The sequence below is a fragment of the Sesamum indicum genome, linkage group LG1 (genome assembly GCF_026168435.1).
Source record: "Sesamum indicum cultivar Baizhima isolate 11 linkage group LG1, ASM2616843v1, whole genome shotgun sequence".
In the NCBI taxonomy this organism is placed as follows: domain Eukaryota; kingdom Viridiplantae; phylum Streptophyta; class Magnoliopsida; order Lamiales; family Pedaliaceae; genus Sesamum; species Sesamum indicum.
The window spans coordinates 22,092,019-22,109,381 of record NC_142657.1 but is presented as its reverse complement, the minus strand read 5'-3'; the positions used below and the strand labels follow the sequence as shown (position 1 = coordinate 22,109,381).

At 37.4% G+C, this 17,363-nt stretch overlaps 3 protein-coding genes across 3 annotated transcripts; all 3 read right to left on the bottom strand.

Annotated features, from left to right (window-relative positions):
• Nucleotides 1-440: 440 nt before the first annotated feature.
• Nucleotides 441-2,743, bottom strand: LOC105171224 (UDP-glucuronate 4-epimerase 3). Its single transcript, XM_011092263.3, has 2 exons — nucleotides 775-2,743; nucleotides 441-658 (listed from the first exon to the last, which is right to left on the bottom strand). Exon 1 carries the CDS (start codon nucleotides 2,086-2,088, stop codon nucleotides 790-792), a length of 1,299 nt encoding a protein of 432 aa, XP_011090565.1. The 5' UTR covers nucleotides 2,089-2,743; the 3' UTR covers nucleotides 441-658; nucleotides 775-789.
• A 1,868-nt stretch (nucleotides 2,744-4,611) lies between these two features.
• On the bottom strand, nucleotides 4,612-9,216 carry LOC105171218 (RNA 3'-terminal phosphate cyclase/enolpyruvate transferase, alpha/beta). The gene is made up of 8 exons (XM_011092260.3): nucleotides 8,671-9,216; nucleotides 7,331-7,575; nucleotides 6,871-7,024; nucleotides 6,098-6,312; nucleotides 5,895-6,012; nucleotides 5,432-5,642; nucleotides 5,197-5,258; nucleotides 4,612-5,067 (listed from the first exon to the last, which is right to left on the bottom strand). The coding sequence occupies exons 1-8, from the start codon at nucleotides 9,004-9,006 to the stop codon at nucleotides 4,849-4,851; spliced, it is 1,560 nt and encodes a 519-aa protein (XP_011090562.2). The 5' UTR covers nucleotides 9,007-9,216; the 3' UTR covers nucleotides 4,612-4,848.
• A 2,167-nt stretch (nucleotides 9,217-11,383) lies between these two features.
• LOC105171209 (Transketolase) lies at nucleotides 11,384-15,179 on the bottom strand. Its single transcript, XM_011092248.3, has 7 exons — nucleotides 14,608-15,179; nucleotides 13,993-14,083; nucleotides 13,801-13,906; nucleotides 13,418-13,700; nucleotides 13,092-13,240; nucleotides 12,851-13,004; nucleotides 11,384-12,650 (listed from the first exon to the last, which is right to left on the bottom strand). The coding sequence occupies exons 1-7, from the start codon at nucleotides 15,085-15,087 to the stop codon at nucleotides 11,691-11,693; spliced, it is 2,223 nt and encodes a 740-aa protein (XP_011090550.2). The 5' UTR covers nucleotides 15,088-15,179; the 3' UTR covers nucleotides 11,384-11,690.
• Nucleotides 15,180-17,363: the final 2,184 nt, after the last annotated feature.

The following is a 17,363-nucleotide window of genomic DNA, read 5'->3' as shown; positions in this document are numbered from 1 at the left end:
AATCAGAGACTAAAGTAGCTATGGCTGAAATCTTTCCTATTAGGACAAGATTAGTCTCGCCTATGTAATCCTAAGTGAATCTGTACGTGGGAAAGAAACATTCTAACACATCTAGCTGCTCAAAGATCAAACAAAAATTCATTACCAATTTCAGCAAATCCACATATTTCCAAGTACTAGCTGCAAGGATACGAGTCCAAAACATCAGACATGTAAAGCCCTGTTAATTCAATTGTTTTACCAACATAGACCTCCTTGTAATTAAGAACAAGCAGTTAAATTTATTGAACGCTGGCGCATGGCATTTAATAAATAACACAACAGTTCTTCACCAATGATATAGCCAAGATGGATCAGTTCAGAAGCTCCAGATTTCATAGGAGCAGTAAAGAACAAAATGATGTCAGAGTTCATTTAATGAATCTACATAAAGACAGTAATACCGAACTATCGTGTGCTATTTTATTTGAATTGGATTCAGATGATACACGTCCATCAATCAGCAAATTGTTCTATCAGTCATGAATGCTACAATGATAAAACTACAACAAATACAATCCCATGAATGACAAAAGTTGGTTTGTCCTTTGATGCAGACCAGAACACCAATGCCCACCAACCACAAGAACTTCTTCATCGTGGGATCAGGAATCTCATCCTTATATGACATCATCCAGATATGTGAAAACAAGATAATTGGGTGACAAACAGAGATATGTTAAGAAAACAATTATAAGAATCGAAACGAAAAAGAATAGAATGATCCTACCGCACCTTGATAATTTTGTATCACTGTGCACTCTTTTTCCCATTAACGTAGTAATTCAGGTACCACCGAACAAATTTCTTCAACCCTGTCTGCAGATCAGTAGTAGGTTTATAGCCAAGCTCCCTCTGAGCCAAGCTTATGTTCGCATGTGTAAATTGCACATCTCCATTCCTTGGCAACTTCATAACCAACCTCTTTGCCTTTGTCTTGAGCAATCTCTCTAAAATGCTCACAAGATCCGAAACAGGCACTGGAGATGTGTTGCCCAAATTATAGACCCGCAATTGAGCTGGCCCCTTCTTCTTGCCGCCACTGCCAGTACTTTTCTCAGCTGTATCCAATGCAGCCAAACAACCCTTTACAATATCATCAATATAGGTGAAATCCCTCGCAACTGTGCCATGATTAGCAGCCTCAAAGATTGGAATTGATTTTCCTTTCAAAATATCCCTGGTGAAAAAGAAATATGCCATGTCTGGCCTCCCCCAAGGTCCATATACTGTGAAAAATCTCAATCCTGTAAGCGAAAGCCCATATATGTGATTATAAGTATGCGCAATTTCCTCTCCAGCCTTCTTGGTTGCAGCATATAAACTAGCAGGCTGATCAGTCCGGTCCCTTTCAGAAAACGGAACTTTTGTATTCAATCCATATACAGAACTACTAGAAGCCCACACGATTGCCGGCTGGGGATTGACACTCTTGCAAACTTCAAGAATGCTGACGAGGCCGGCAATGTTGCTATGCACATAGGAGCTAGGATTCTCCATGGCGTATCGCACACCGGCCTGTGCCGCCAGATGCATAACATGAGTAAAAGGCACAATATCGAAAAGCTTCTTCAACAAAGAAACATCATTAATATCACCCTCCACAATGTAAACCCCGCTACGCTCTAAAAGTGCTTGCCGTGCCCTTTTAAGGGACGGATCATAATAATCATTGAAATTGTCAAGGCCCAAAACGCCATCACCCCGTCGCTTAAGGGCAGCGGAAACATGGGTGCCCACAAAACCAGCGGCCCCTGTCACTAAAACAGAAATCCCATTTCTTGACCTGATTTTAGCTGAGGCTCTAACCCTCCTTTCAAAGTTAGGGCCTCCATAGTAGCTGGTTCTGAGGGATCTTCTGGAGAGATCTGAGGGCGCAGAGGACGACGAAGACGGTGATCTATAGAAGAATACAAAGATCAGGCCAAGGAACACTAGAGACCAAAAAGTGAGCTTGGCTAGGGAAGAATGCAGCCTCAGCCTATTGTATGGAGATTTCTCGATCTTGAACTTTCCTGGTGTTGATGGGGTGGTGTCAATGTGCTTCATCTGTGACGCAATCCACTAAAAATCTTGGAGATTTTAGAAGCGCCCACTTGGAAATTCCCTCGTTCTGAGGCCAATGTGCTGATTTTCTTGAAATGCTAGGGTTGAATGGAGAATGGTAACAAGATTTGTCTCTTTTGCTTTAAAATTTGACGAATGTGGTATTCAAGAAGAGAGAAAAGGGTGCCGGCCAGAAGATTGTGGTGTTGAAGAGTTGTACACTTTTATTAATGGGGAATCCTCTGGTTTCTTGGAGGGAGGGACTGGTTGGTGATGGTGGTGTTGATGGTATTTATCACCTTTTCTTGCTTTGCTTTTCACAGAGGAAATAAATTTTGAGATATTGATGATTGAATAATATGAGTGAATTGATTGGAGAGAGAATGGAGAGATCTCGAGGGGTGGGGTTAAAATGGGAGGAGGAGGGAGAGGAATGAGGTTTGAAGAAAAATTTAAAATGGATTAATGGAAGAGTAAGAAGAGAGTCAAACAAGACTGTAATAAATTGAAAGGGTTGATATTGAATTCTTGATTCATGATTACTTGTTTTTAATGCATTAGAAAATACTACTACTACTACTTCTATTTAGGGCTCCCTCTCTTTCTTTCTTTTTTTCTCTTTGTTTTTTCTCCTTCCATGAGTTCTTCTTCCAAGATCATTCCTTTTTTTTTTTCCCTCCAAGTGGGATGAATCATTAATTTCTTCAAAGGATAAATAGTTTAAAATGAAGTGTGTGTGTGTAAAGGGTTCTTGTTTTTACTTTGATTGGTTGTAAAGGGCCTTGAAATTTAGGCCTCCATTTTCACATGGCATTGCCCATACCAATAAATATTTGTGTGGGTTTGTTGGAGGGAGACGGTGTGGAGAAGAGAGAATTGGGGGTGTAGTCATTTGAGGGATTCCTAATTCTCACTCCATTGGATGGTGTGTGAGATTTGTGGGGATATGCAATTTCTTGAGAATCAATCCCACATTAAATTTTTCCTTCATTATTACAAGATAATGTGGATTGGACAAACCTTGTTGATTACAAATAAATGTCCTAAAAGGAATTAGCATGTTTTTTCTCAATCAATTTTATTTTCTTGCCCAAATGGAAAAGTTGGAAGAGAAATATCACTACTAGTTTATATATATATATATGAGGTCCCTGCTTGAAGGTTTACAAAAATATGCTTGTTTATCTAATAGTATTTAGCATTTCTTTGAGGATTTATAGAGGTAAGAAAAATTGACGTTTTCCTTTTACTATACATACTATTTCCAAATGAGTAGGTAAGGATTGAAAATTGACATGTTGTACTATTTTCACTTCTTGATTCTCTAAAGTTGAAATTTACTAGACAAAAGTAAAATAACAAACTTAATTTTGTTTATTTATAAATAAAATATAAAAAATCATAAATATTTGATAGGTGAATAATGAATGCATGGAAAGCAGGTTAGATTTATATTTTGACCTGTTAACATTAATAAACAGCAAATATTATAGCTTGGGTTACAATACACACTTTCTTTGTAGAGGATTGTGATTGAATTAAGAACATTGTGAAATAATAAATAGATATGAGTATAGAAGGAGAACAAAATTTAAGGTGAACATAGCAACTAATGCAATTCCACTAGGCAAATTAACATACTTTTAATCATCATTTATAAAGATGATGGTTGTCGTACAATTAATTTTGTTCCTGATACATGGAATTAAAAGTCAAAAATTTGAGAGGCGCTTACCTTAGATTATTAGACTTGACTTGATTTACTATATCCGTCCACACATCCAATGCTGGAAACAGACTTAAGAAGAAGGCAAAAACCCTCTTTTTCAACAACCCTTTATTGCCATCTACATATCTATATGTCTTATTAATCATCAAAATCACTATACCTAACCACACACCATTTACTTCAACGCAAACTTACAAGTAAAAAGAGTTCACTTTTTTTTCCTTGTTTGTGGGGGTGGGGTGGTTGGACATACTTGGAATCCCTCATAAATGCCTATCAACATTCTTGTTAATAGCCAGAAGTATAAAGAGCACAAGGTTTTAGATCAAACTCCAATTTGAGAAACTAAATTTAAGATATAAATATGTAAGTTAAGGAATGGGTATTATAGTGAGGTGTAATGGCTCATGTGATGCAATTGTTTTCATCCATATAATTTGATCAAAGCATGCATGTGAATTTTTGCTCACTTTCGAGTGCTGTAAATGCCAAAAAGCAAGAGTCAGTCAGTCGTACAAACGTGAGCTGGTTTTAATATTGTAATTAAGCATTTGATGCAAGAATTAAAAAAGGAATTTGTACCACAACAAATGCCTGAACCATGTGACCTGCCCATGTTAAAGGAGACACAATTATATGTCTTTTCTCTCTTTATAATTTGGCATCGTGTTCATCCCAATTCAGATGATACGTACTTACAATATTTATTTATTTATTTCTGAAAATTGAGATTTTATTATTGCTGTCCACATGCCACAATGTGAGAAAAATTCATAACAAATAGCTCTGGACTTGGCTGAATCTGTAAAAACAGAAGAGGGGACAACATTTATTTCAGAAACGGCCACAGCAGCGCAGTACAGAACTCAATCTATTAACAATCTCTACAACATAGAATCATTCTCACTTTAAATAGAGTTTTAATGTTACAGACAAATATTTGTGATCATTGGAAGGCAAAATTTATGGCTGCAGGCATCCTTCTCATCTCATAGCGCAATTCTTGATTCTGGTTTAGACGTACCCCAAGGTGTTCAGTGCTTTGAGAATGTAGCAAGAACGTCGAAATAATTAGGGAAGGTTTTACGGGTGCAACCAGGGTCTCTGATTGTCACCGGAACGTCTGCGCAGGCAGCAAGAGAAAAGGCCATGGCCATGCGATGGTCGTCATATGTGTCGATGGCTGTGACGTTTAATTTCTCTGGTGGAGTGATTACACAGTAATCTGGGCCTTCTTCTACTGTCGCTCCCAACTGAAATTAGCACATATGAATGGAGTGGATAAAGTGATAATAGAGGCACATAGTTTTGTTCAGATGAAAAAAGAGGCGGAAACTAGACAAGGCTTGAGAAACGGAGAGGCGTGTAAAGGAGCAACAAACCTTTCTCAGTTCTGTGCATATGGCGATCATCCGCTCAGTTTCTTTAACCCTCCAGCTAGCAACTGCAAATAGGTGTGAGAACAGATCAATTTACGACAAAAGAATGTAACATCCAAAGCAGTGCAAATATCAATGTGTATTATCCTTGTAGGAGTTGTTTCCGCTGTTATCTTGATGATGGTCACAAAAGAGATTTGTATAGAGTTATTTATAACCCAAAGAAAAGGCACCATACCATCTCTTATGGCAGTGGGTCCATCAGCAAAAAGCGCGACCACAGCAAGAGTCATGGCAACATCTGGCATTTTGTTCATGTTGATATCAATTGCACGCAAATGCTTCCGTCCAGAAGTACCACGAGGAGGTCCTTTAACAGTGACACTATTCTCAGTCCAGGTAACTTCAGCACCCATTTTCTCGAGAACCTCGGCAAATTTGACATCACCCTTAAAAAGAGAAAATATGATGAAATTAACATAAGAAATCACGATATGAGCATATAGAAGCATATGACAACAACAGTAATTTGTTCAGATCCATGCAGTTTGATAGAGATTATATTAATTTTGAAGTGCTTAAATGGAAAATTCATTTTATAACTTGGATAAAGGCAAGTCAATCTTAGTATTCCACAACTTCTACTACACCAACTAACATAAGAAAGCACAAAAAACTGAAGAATAATACTCAATAAGCACCTGTAAACTGCTTGTCCCACAACCTTCAACAGTGATGGTTCCACCAGTAACAGCCGCACCAGCCAAAAAGTAACTGGCACTTGAGGCATCACCTTCCACATAAGCGTTTCCAGGAGACCTGACGAAAAATGAACTCTTCAACTCACATGAAATTCAGTTTCTCAAAATTGATTAAACACTTGCGTAAAGGAACTCAAACTCACTTGTACTTTTGACCTCCTCGGACCAAGAATCTGTCCCAGCTGTCACTGTGCTCTACAGAGACACCAAAGCGTTCCATCAACTTAAGTGTCATCTCCACATAAGGAACAGAAATTAGTTTGTCAATGATTTCAATTTCAACATCTCCTAGAGCCAGGGGAGCGGCCATGAGGAGAGCAGTCAAGTATTGGCTGCTAACAGATCCAGAGAGCTTCACCTGCCAAAAGTAAGCAAAAGCAGAGAAAAATAAATTGTAGATTCTCATTGAACTTTCACAAGACATATATCATTTCCCAGTCACCTCAGCAAAAAAACAGAGGGTCAAAATATGACCAATAATCTTATGCACATCAATTAAAATATAAAACCACTTGCCTCCAAGAAGAACACTTAGAACAGCAAGTTGAATTATTTATACATTTTTATCAATGCAGTTTTACAAATTATTTGAAGCTTCTTGGTTCAGCAGGATTTATGGAGGATGGGCAACATAGATTTCACACATGACCATCTCCTAAATCTAGTGTCACAGTGTTTTTATTTATTAGTCTTTATTTTTATTTTCCCTTGGCTATTAAAGAAATATCAGCTTTGTATCCTACTTTTGAAGCCTGAAGCAAAAGCGATTCAAGCTGCATAAGAATATGACCAAAAAAAAAAAAAGTGAAAAGAAAGACAAGTGCAGGAGCAGGAATATGGTAATGTGCAGGGATACATAAATCCCACAGCCAGGTTCATTGTCACAAATGTTATATCAAATGAACGGAAGAGCTACCTTTCCCCCAGGAAGACCTCCCTTTCCAACAATGCGAACGGGGGGACAATTTGTGCCCAGGAAACAGTCAACATCTGCACCAAGCTGCTTAAGTCCACTGACTAAATCGCCAATGGGTCTCTCTCTCATGCGAGGAACCCCATCAAGTACATAGCTGAAAGCCGTAAAAATAATAAAACTGTGAGACACTAAAGAACTAGACTACATTAAGAATTGGCAGGATCTTAGCATGCAAGTGGACCAATCAACATGATTTAATTCAGCCAAGTTCCTCAAGCAAAATGAAAAACTTGCCTCTCTCTATGACAGTTCATGAAGGACCCTAAAGATCACAGACTAACATTTCAACTTAAATGGAATTCAAGAAAAAGTATTCAGAGATCTGGCGGGAATTGGGAAATATACACTTGTGAGAAAGTGAATACCCTAAAGATAAGATCTAAAAAGCTTGACGATGTACCTTGCATTTCCACCAGCAGCAACAACTGCGGCAGTTAATGGGCGCATTGCTGTTCCTGCATTTCCCAAGAAAAGTTGAATTTCATCCTTGGCTTCTTTCGATACTGGAAATAAACCACCAGAGCCTCCCACTACTGCCCGTTGTTTAGCTTTGTCTTCTTCCACATGCAGTCCAAGTGTTTTCAAGGCACCAAGCATATAATGAATATCATCACTGCTCAGTAAGTTGTCCACAACAGTTGTCCCCTGAAAAAACAAGTGTACGACATAAATAAGTATCAGGGAAAATGCTAAAAAACCCAATACCTAATAACTGATCACATTCAAGATTTATGAAAAGTTAACTAAAAGCAGTTAAGAGTTACCTTATCATATGGCAAAAAGCACACATGAAAAATGAACCAGTGACATAGGGCCTAGAGAATGCTGAAGTACTATAAACAGAAAATGAGATGATGAGATGGACAATGTGAAAGCTATAAAGCATGGTGATACTTAAAAGACTACAAACATTGATGTTATACTTTACTGAAACTTCCTGGTGCTTTTCATGGAATTACCAATCTTCTTAAAACCTATTCTGTCACATATTTGCCCAGCCCCAAGAATCTTAGTTTGCTACTGACCAAATGAGGAAGTGGCTTAGCAGTTCGCTGAAAGAGCAAAACTTTAACCACTAGCATTTCAGGCATTAACTCCAGGTGGGGAATCAAGACAGGTGTTGTGCTTGCATCAAGCATGCTACGGGAAATATAATACCGTAAAAAGTGAGTTATGAAGAAACTCTTCTGGCTTTTTCGTAGAATCTTAAATCTCCTTCAATGAGCTCTATCTAGTTGAACATTAACACAGATAGGCATAAACACTTGCACATGCATTGTATATGGAAGACAAGATGTATAAGCACGAGCAAAAGTAAAGCTACCACAAGATCAGACTTCATATGCATGTAACAGAACATATTTACATATCCACATATGAATACAAAGACACAATTATATCTACATAATATTGAACTGGAGAGGTATCTTGAATCCGGAAACTTAAACCCACAGGAGATCCTAGAGTACAATATCGGTAAATCTTTTATCCATGTGATCCCAGTTAGTAGTACCAAAGAAATTTCTACTTCACCATTTTCAATTGCTTAAGCTGAATCCAGAAATGAACATAGATAAAAACAAAGACTTTGAATTCTCAACTATCACAATAGATAAAAACTGCCAATCATCGCACAATCCCAAGACGAAACCTCCTTAATCACAATGCATACATCTAGACATTAGAAAACACATAAAAGAAATCATATTTATAAAAATCATATTCATATGTAAAGATTACCTCAGAGAGAGCAGCAAGAAGCAAAATACGGTTGGAAAGTGATTTCGAGCCCGGCAACTTAACAGTACCGGAGATTTCTTTGATGGGTTGCAGCACAATCTCCGGCACGGTCGAGGGCTTCTCCGCCGTGGCAACGGACGCCAAAACCTTAAATTGACTCGTCTTTCTAACTGTAAAGATCGAACTTTTATTCAAAACCCACGAATTTTTCGATGGGTTCTTCAGATTGTTGGAGCCCAAAAAAAAGGAAGACGAAGTTGAAGCAGAAGATTTAGCATTAGGGGTTGGGATTTTGGGTGAGTGAAGTTTGTGCGACATAGTGCTAGCGTGCGCCATTTCTATGGGTTTCAGCGATTCAGATTGAAAAATGGTGGATTTTGTTGATGGGTTTTTACAGGTTTTGCAATTCAAGAACCTGCAACCAAATCTTGTTGAAGTGGGCGTTAGGTTTGAACTTTGAAGGCTGAACGGTTGGCAGGCCAAATTATGGTCAGAATCACTAACTAGTAGTACATGAACTATTCTACTCAGCTCACCAACCACTTCCTTTCCCAATGTTTTTTAGGTTGCCAAATATTAATACAACTTATCAATTAAAAATATTATAAAAAACTACATATTTTATCATAATATAACAATCCACGTTTTCAATTACGCAATAAAAATACACTATATTCTTTTTCAATAATTCAAATAATAATATATCGAAATTTTGTGTTACTTTTTTAATATTCGTATCATCTTTAAAATTATTATTTCAAATCATACATTGCTCTCAAAACTCACGTTATATTCCCTAAACCCTATTATAAATTCTAACACACAAAAAATGTAACCAAAATAAAAAAAGTAAACTTAATTATGCTCATAATAATTTGGTTAGGTATGTTGATTAAATAAGTAGGACCCTGCATCATTATTAGTTTCTTTTAGTATTTAACTTTATTTTTGTCTTGAAAATTGAAGTTTGATTGTAATTCGTAGCCACCAACCACAGCCACCAACTACGGCCACCAACCACCGCAATGTTGGTAGCTGCAACAGTGGATCTGTTTATTGGCATGGACAATTGGACATGGACTTAGGAGTGATGGGCTTTTCTTCATTCTTGCAGAAAGAAAATAAAAACAAAGCTGCTTCAACGTGAATAATACGTATTCTTACTTCATCAATACTGCTATAATAATGATATGCATCTGCTGATTTTATTTTGGGATAACTATTTACGCTTTCTCATTTATAGTTTATTTGTATAATTTATTTTTATTTTTTGTATAATTATAAAAATTACCCGTGACAGTAAAAAAACAAGAATAATTTATTTCATTATACTGACATTTTTGGCATGCATGTGTAATTTTTAATAAAGTAAGGATGATTTATGTAAATGATGTTGACGCTTCTAGTGAGTGTATGAATATTTTTTTTAAAAGGTAGGAATTACTTATATATATAAACCACAAATCAAAAGAGTGTAGATAGAATTATCCCTTTTCTTTTTATTGCGGATGTTTGTTAGTGCAAGAATTTCTCAAATTAGATGTTGCTTTCAAGACTTTATGAAACTATTAAATCCACTAGAAATTTAAATTTGTATGTTTTGATAAATTATTTGTCATATTCCTGTTTTTTGGTTGGAAATTTTTGTTTTTATTGATGGAAAATGTGGCATATGGTTTTCATCAACTATATATGAGCCTAAATCAGCATCAAATGGTCCCTAAAATTTCAAAACAAAAGAGTTTTACTAGTTTCCTGATAATACATTATACATATATAGCATTACAGCAATACAACTCATGAGAAGACTAAGGTTGTAAGATGGGAAGGGTGGTAGATTTGATGCGGGATGCCTTCACGTCAATGTTCTTCGCCTCCATTAATTAATGTTATGATTGAAACACAACCAATAAAAACAATACTTAGTACATAAAAGAAGGCAAATCAAATTTATTATTGCGAATTTAGTAGTGCATCTTGTGTTTACTTTATATATACAAGTTATGTATACAAAGATGTTTATTCAAAAGTATAAATGAACTTGATTTTATGCAGCAACGTATGTATACAAAATATTAATATTGAATATGAATTTGTAATAAAAGAATTTGCAAATCAAGTACAATTATTGGAACTCAAACGATTATTAATTGTGAAGCTTCAATACCTAGCTAGTTCACCGATCTTAATAACTCAAGTACAAATTGTGTCATGAATTATTTGAAATTGTCATATGTCGAGAGAGAGAAAGAGAGAATATGCTAAAGTTGGAGGGTTATTCCATGTCACAGTGGTCCTCCACAGGACATAAAAATAATTGAAACCATAGCTTTCAACGTGTAATAAGGTCCAAATATTGAAAGAATTCAGACAAATATGTTGAGTTTGATCCCTTACCTTAAGGTAATGAACACAATGCAGAGGAGTGGGAATAGGAGATAATGTGGATAGCCCAAGCTCTGACCTCAAACTCTCAACTCACCACACATAACACACCTCCTTCAACAACCACATATAGCAATAGATGGATGGATTCATGGCCCTACATTTCTATTGCTTGGAAGGCCCTCAGTTTTCTTCAACAGATTAGGGTTACCCTACCTCTTTCTTCAATTCAGTGGCTCCAATTCATAATCTAATCCATGATAATGTGTTCTAAAATATCTCTTATGTGAGCTGTAGAAACAACTTTTTCGTCATCGGTTGGTGGAAATTGTGACAAGAACCAACCTTGTAACAAATCAAAAGCACATATGAGTTACAAAATCAAGATGATGTTCAAGTGTACAAATTCAGGAGGATTCATATGCCTAATCTCTCCTGATCACATTTAGGCTGCAAAAGCTGCTTCTCAATTTCAGGAACACAAAAAGAAACAAGAGATTAAAATTTTGACTTCTTTATTAGGAATTCTCAACTGGACTACCAAGAACAATGGCCCTTTTTTTTTGTGCTTTCAGTATGATTTAACCAACTCCAAATTTCTCACAAGCAACCAAGAAGCTCAAAATTACCAAAGCTTAACATAATTCTTTGGCTGCGGCTATGACAGCTTCAGCTGTGATGCCGAACTCCTTGTATATTTTTCCTGCAGGTGCACTAGCACCAAAGCGGTCAATTCCGATGGCCTTTCCTTTAGCTCCAACAATCTTCTCCCACCCAAATGTTGATCCAGCCTCAATGCTAACCCTAGCTGTTACAGCTGCTGGCAGAACACTTTCCTTGTACTCATCAGATTGCTCATCAAAGAGCTCCCAAGAAACAAAGGAGACCACTCTAACCGCCTTGCCTTCCTTTCTGAGTTCATCAGCAGCCTTTGCTGCAATTTCCAACTCTGAACCAGTTCCAATCAAAATAACATCAGGCTTGTTACCAGATGAATTGTCTGATATGGTATAGCCACCCTTTTCTACACCTTCAATGGAGGTCCCAGGAAGTTGAGGCAGCTTTTGTCGAGAAAGGGCAAGGACTGAGGGTCTCTTTCTGTTGAGCACGGCCACCTTGTATGAACCTGCGGTCTCATTGCCATCAGCCGGACGGAGCATCAATATGTTGGGCATTGCTCGGAAACTTGCTAAATGCTCAATGGGCTGATGTGTAGGTCCATCTTCTCCTAGACCAATAGAGTCGTGGGTCATGACATAGATAACTCCAGCTTCAGACAAGGCAGAGATCCTCATGGCAGCTCTCATATAGTCAGTGAACACAAAGAAGGTTGCACAATAGGGAATGAAGCCAGGGCTGTGAAGGGCAATCCCATTACAGATGGCTCCCATACCATGTTCACGGACACCAAACCTAACATTACGCTCTTCTGGTGTGTTCTTTTGGAAGTCGCCAAACATTTTCAAAAGGGTCATGTTGGAGGAAGCAAGATCAGCACTGCCACCAAGCAGACCAGGGAGAACCTTTGCAAGCGCATTGAGATTTTGCTGAGATAGATTTCTGGTGGCGTCACCTGGGCTCTCCGGAGTGTATGTCTGAGCAAGATAATATAGAAGTCAGAAACATATTTCACAAACGCAAATCCTCAGCAGAAATTCAATTGCAAGCAAGGAGCAAGGTTTGACACACTTTGAAGAGTAAAAAAATGTCGTTAACAAGTATACACCAGCGGCATTAAAAAATGTCATTAAATGTCGTGAACAAGAATAAAAAGAACTAGCAACAAATCACTCACAGGAAGAGCCTTCTCCCAACCAGCTGGGAGTTCACCAGTGAAGATAGATTTCAGCTCAGCAGCTTCCTCTGGATACTTCTTCTCATATTCAGCAAACCTAGCATTCCATTCAGCTTCATAAGCAGCCCCCTCAGACGCATGTCGGCTCCAATGGCTGCCACAAAGAATATGCAATATCTCTAGGATTAGTTAAAAGAAATATAATAATGCTATTCTGGTAAGTAAGAAAAGAGATGCTCACTTCTTCACATCCTCAGGCACGTGGAAAGGCTCAAATGGCCATCCAAGGTTCTTCCTGGTGGCCTCAACTTCCTTGGCACCTAATGCACTTCCATGCACACTGTACGAGTTTGCCTTGTTGGGGGAACCAAAGCCGATGGTTGTAGTAACCTGCTCAGAGGAAAAGAAGAGAAAACTAATCAGCAAAAGAACAATTTTGCCTTCAACGAACCTCCAAAGAAATTCAAGCACAAAATGTAAAATATGTGCAGAAATTAAGAGAAATTCTTTTGACCGATTCTTTCTTGATGTCACTTTCAGTTGTGCTATGTATGAAAAATATCTGACCTTGATCAGAGTGGGCTTGTCTTTCACAGCCTTTGCTTCCTTGATGGCAGCGCGAATTTCATCATAACCAGTGTTACCATTCTTCACCCAGATTACATGCCAACCAAGAGCCTCAAAACGGGTGTCAACACTCTCAGTAAAAGCAATTTCTGTGTCACCATCAATGGAGATGTGATTGTCGTCATAAAATGCAATCAGCTTTCCAAGTCCCCAGTGTCCAGCGAGGGAGCAGGCTTCATTAGAAATACCCTCCATTTGGCAGCCATCTCCAAGGATAACATATCTGTATACAAGGCAATGCCATTGGTCAAACATATCAATCAGGGATTTAATCCTTGATTGAAGAACACAAATCAAGAGATTTGAGTAAATCAGTTCTTTACGTGTAGTGGTCAACTATCTCGTTATCTGGTTTGTTGTATCGTGCAGCCAAATGCTTCTCTGCAAGTGCCAGGCCAACAGCATTGGCAATACCTTGACCAAGAGGGCCTATACAAAAGAAAATGTGGAAATTAGTATCAGATCTAGAGATCTTGGCGGTCAAATAAAAAGAAATTTCAAGACTTGATTCTAACCAGTGGTGACTTCGACACCAGGTGTCTCAAAGTTCTCGGGATGACCTGGGGTCCTGCTTCCCCATTGACGGAAACTCTTCAAATCCTCTTCCTGTACAGTATAATGCATCAGCTAACAAGACATGAAATGCTCATAAGGCTACTGAAATATCTACCAAACAAGCTTTACAACCAAAAAAAGAAAAAAAAAACATTTATCCACTAATAAATAAAAGTACTACCGGAGCATTACAAACCAAAACACAGTGAAATTTTCAGTATAAAACAAATCCAAACAAATGAATAAACGAAATTTTTTTCTCAATCCGAAAAACTAAGTTATCGGCAAGGTCAGTTAACCTCAGAAATCAAATTTCAACAAATTTGTCAGAAAACCAGTTCTTGAATAACTAAGGGTTATCCAAAAAAATTGTAGAAACCCAGATCCACCAAGAAATTATATCACCAACCCAAATATCTAAAAATCAACTCCATTTTCCATCTCTGATTAAAAAAATAAAATAAAATAAAACCGCGTAAATTACCACCTGGAAGAGCAGATGGCATGTCATGTATCTGCTAATGAAAACAAGTTGAGAATGAGCTGAGAAATAAATTATAAAAGAAAGATTCGACCTTGACGGCATCGTATCCGGCTAGGTGAAGAAGTGCGTACTGTAGCATACACCCGTGTCCAGCGGAGAGCACAAAGCGGTCACGGTTAAACCAATAGGGATTCTTAGGATTGTACTTCATCACCTCATCGTACAATATGTGACCCATCGGCGCGCAGCCCATAGGCAGACCAGGGTGGCCGGAATTGGCCTTCTCTACGGCGTCAATTGACAAGAACCTAATAGTGTTGATGGATTTCTCAACGAGCTCAGTGTCAGTTGTTTTCTCGAGCGTCTCGACGGCAGCGGAGGCGCGGACTGGGAGGCGGGTGACAGCGGGGGTGCTGCGGCGGCGGGAAACAGAAACAGCGGCGGAAGAGGAAGTGGATTTGAGAGCGGAGAAGGAAGGGATAGAGAGAGGGGGATGAGAGGAGGCATGGCGCGGGGCGGTGGAGCGAGAGAGGATGGCCTGGGAGAGAGTGAGGGAGGAAGAAGAAGCCATGGTGTGGTCTGGTGTTTGGTGTTGGTGGAACTGGGAAGTGAATGAGAAGAGAGAGAGGAGGGGGGAAGAAGATAATAAAAGGAAATATGAGGTGAGGATTTGAAATTTTTTATTATATATCCTTTTGATTTTCAACCTATATTTATCATCAATACATATACCAAATGGTCTACTCTACTCAATTTTTATTTATAATCTCACATAATAAAATACAATGATGATTTATAATAAATACGTAAAACATTTGGTATTCTCCATTACTTACTGTTATAAATATAAAATTAAAAAAATTGTGAACAGTGAGTAGAGTAGCTTAAATTTTTTTATGAGGAAATGGCAAAGTTAGTAAAGTTTTGGTGATGTTTACTATGTGTGTTTGTTTATTTGGTTATATGGGTGGGGTTGGGGTTGGTGAGCTTTTGAGAGAGAGAAAGGGGTAGTGGCTGCGGGGCTCTTGCCTCATTGTTTGCTCCTAAAGCTATATTTGCTTCTACCCATCTTTAACTTTTGAACGCCCATTACTTTGTGACATGAATTGTTTCAGGAATACAATCAATTATTATGCTAAAAAAATTCAATTTTAATTATCAACAATTTCTTTGAATTGATAACTTTTTATGAAAATTATCAATTATGTTTACTTATATGTATAGAAGAATTACTAGTAATTTATTATATACATCTAAAATTATAAAAATTGATTATTTCAAATTATTAAAAGTATCTATGCAAAATTATTACAAATCTTGCAAAAACCCTCTTTTGAGGAAGAAGAGAACTTCTTTACAGTAGACATCGAAAATAACACGCGAGAAAAGAGAATTACAGGGCAGAGATGGGAAGAAGCTGAGGGGCGGAGAAGGATGAAGGGGGATTGACAGGGCCCTAGAAGAAGGCAGGAGGTGTTAGAGGAGGAAAAAGGGAGGGGGAGCCACAAAAAGTGGAAGTAAGGAGGATGAGAAAGAGGTAAGGGGGGATGAGGGCGGTGGGGAAGAAGGGTCGAATTGAGTCTATTGGGTTAAATAACTCAATCCATCTCTTAAGGTGGATTGGATCATTAAGGTTGAACAGTAATTAATATCAAGCCTTCATCGCTCCAAGTAAATAATTTATTAATTTGTACAATTCATTTTATTCAAGGTATCTCGCCTAAGTTGAATTGCGCATACATGAAGGTTTGATGTAAGATTTCCTGTTTTCTTTCTTTTTCTACTTTTGTTTTTAGGAAAGAACGGCTGTCTGTGTTGGCAGCCGAGGCTGACAAATTATTGAGAGTCTTTACTAAAATTATTGTAATAAATAATTAGAGAAAATATAAGTTGTGCTATTTCGTGTTTTAACCACATTCTTCATACCAAACAAATATTATAATCTCAAACAGTGCATTTGAATTTATGTTCAGTTTCAAATTCGACATAACACTTATTCAGTTAGGAATACTTCAACACTACAATGTATAATTTATGACATAACTACAAGTATTTTTTTTTTTTATTAATAATCGTCCTAATTTATACTGTTATATTTATATTGTAGTAATTTAAATGCTCTATTATTTCTTAATTCTAAGTTTGTCAAAAACAATCTTATACTATCTTTTATATCATAAATAATTCAACTAAAACAAAATAAATAATGTAACAACTTCCGCCAGCAAAATTCCTAATTCTGCATTGATGGGCGCAACATAACAAAATGGGTAGGCAGTCAATTTTGTTTTCTCCTCATTTGTTTATTCCTTAATCAGTATTATTTTATTAACGTACGCAACCAAACGGAGGTAGGTGAAATCAAAGTTGAAAGGGCAGCAGCATTTGGTTTGAACTTAGAACGCAACGATTCATGTGTAAACTTAGATGCCCATTTTTTCTAGTTTGATTGGATGGATGGATGGTCATAAAGCTAAATCTCAATCAAAACTTATATATATATATATATATATATATATCACAGTTGATCTTACACCCATTTCCATTGATTTGTTGACCGGTTGGTTTTGACTAGCAAAATTTACTGAAATAGAAACTAATGGAGTAACAATTTATGGTAGAGTCACTGTCTGGCCTATTCTTTTTTCTAAAGAAATAGACATTTATAGAAGAGTAGCACCATTGAGGAATGACGATCCACAAACATCACTATTTGGAGAAACTCATTTTTTTTTTTTTTTTTACCAGTATCCATGTGGCTATTATTGGAGTGAATTTCAGTAAACAGCAAGAGTTGTTTTTTTGTGGTTGGGCGTGGAGAAAGACAAAAATGGGCTGAAGAAACCA

What these genes read in the sequence shown, in the direction of transcription:
- LOC105171224 (XM_011092263.3), bottom strand. Translation starts at nt 2,088, where the DNA reads ATGAAGCACATTGACACCACCCCATCAACACCAGGAAAGTTCAAGATC.
- LOC105171218 (XM_011092260.3), bottom strand. Translation starts at nt 9,006, where the DNA reads ATGGCGCACGCTAGCACTATGTCGCACAAACTTCACTCACCCAAAATC. An exon ending in TTCTTGCTGCTCTCTCTGAG is followed by an intron (nt 7,576 to 8,670) that starts GTAATCTTTACA and finishes TTGTTTTTTCAG; the next exon opens with GGGACAACTGTTGTGGACAA. An exon ending in GAGGTCTTCCTGGGGGAAAG is followed by an intron (nt 6,313 to 6,870) that starts GTAGCTCTTCCG and finishes TACTTTTGGCAG; the next exon opens with GTGAAGCTCTCTGGATCTGT.
- LOC105171209 (XM_011092248.3), bottom strand. Translation starts at nt 15,087, where the DNA reads ATGGCTTCTTCTTCCTCCCTCACTCTCTCCCAGGCCATCCTCTCTCGC. An exon ending in CCGGATACGATGCCGTCAAG is followed by an intron (nt 14,084 to 14,607) that starts GTCGAATCTTTC and finishes TATACTGTACAG; the next exon opens with GAAGAGGATTTGAAGAGTTT. An exon ending in GTGCCTGAGGATGTGAAGAA is followed by an intron (nt 13,005 to 13,091) that starts GTGAGCATCTCT and finishes TCTTTGTGGCAG; the next exon opens with CCATTGGAGCCGACATGCGT.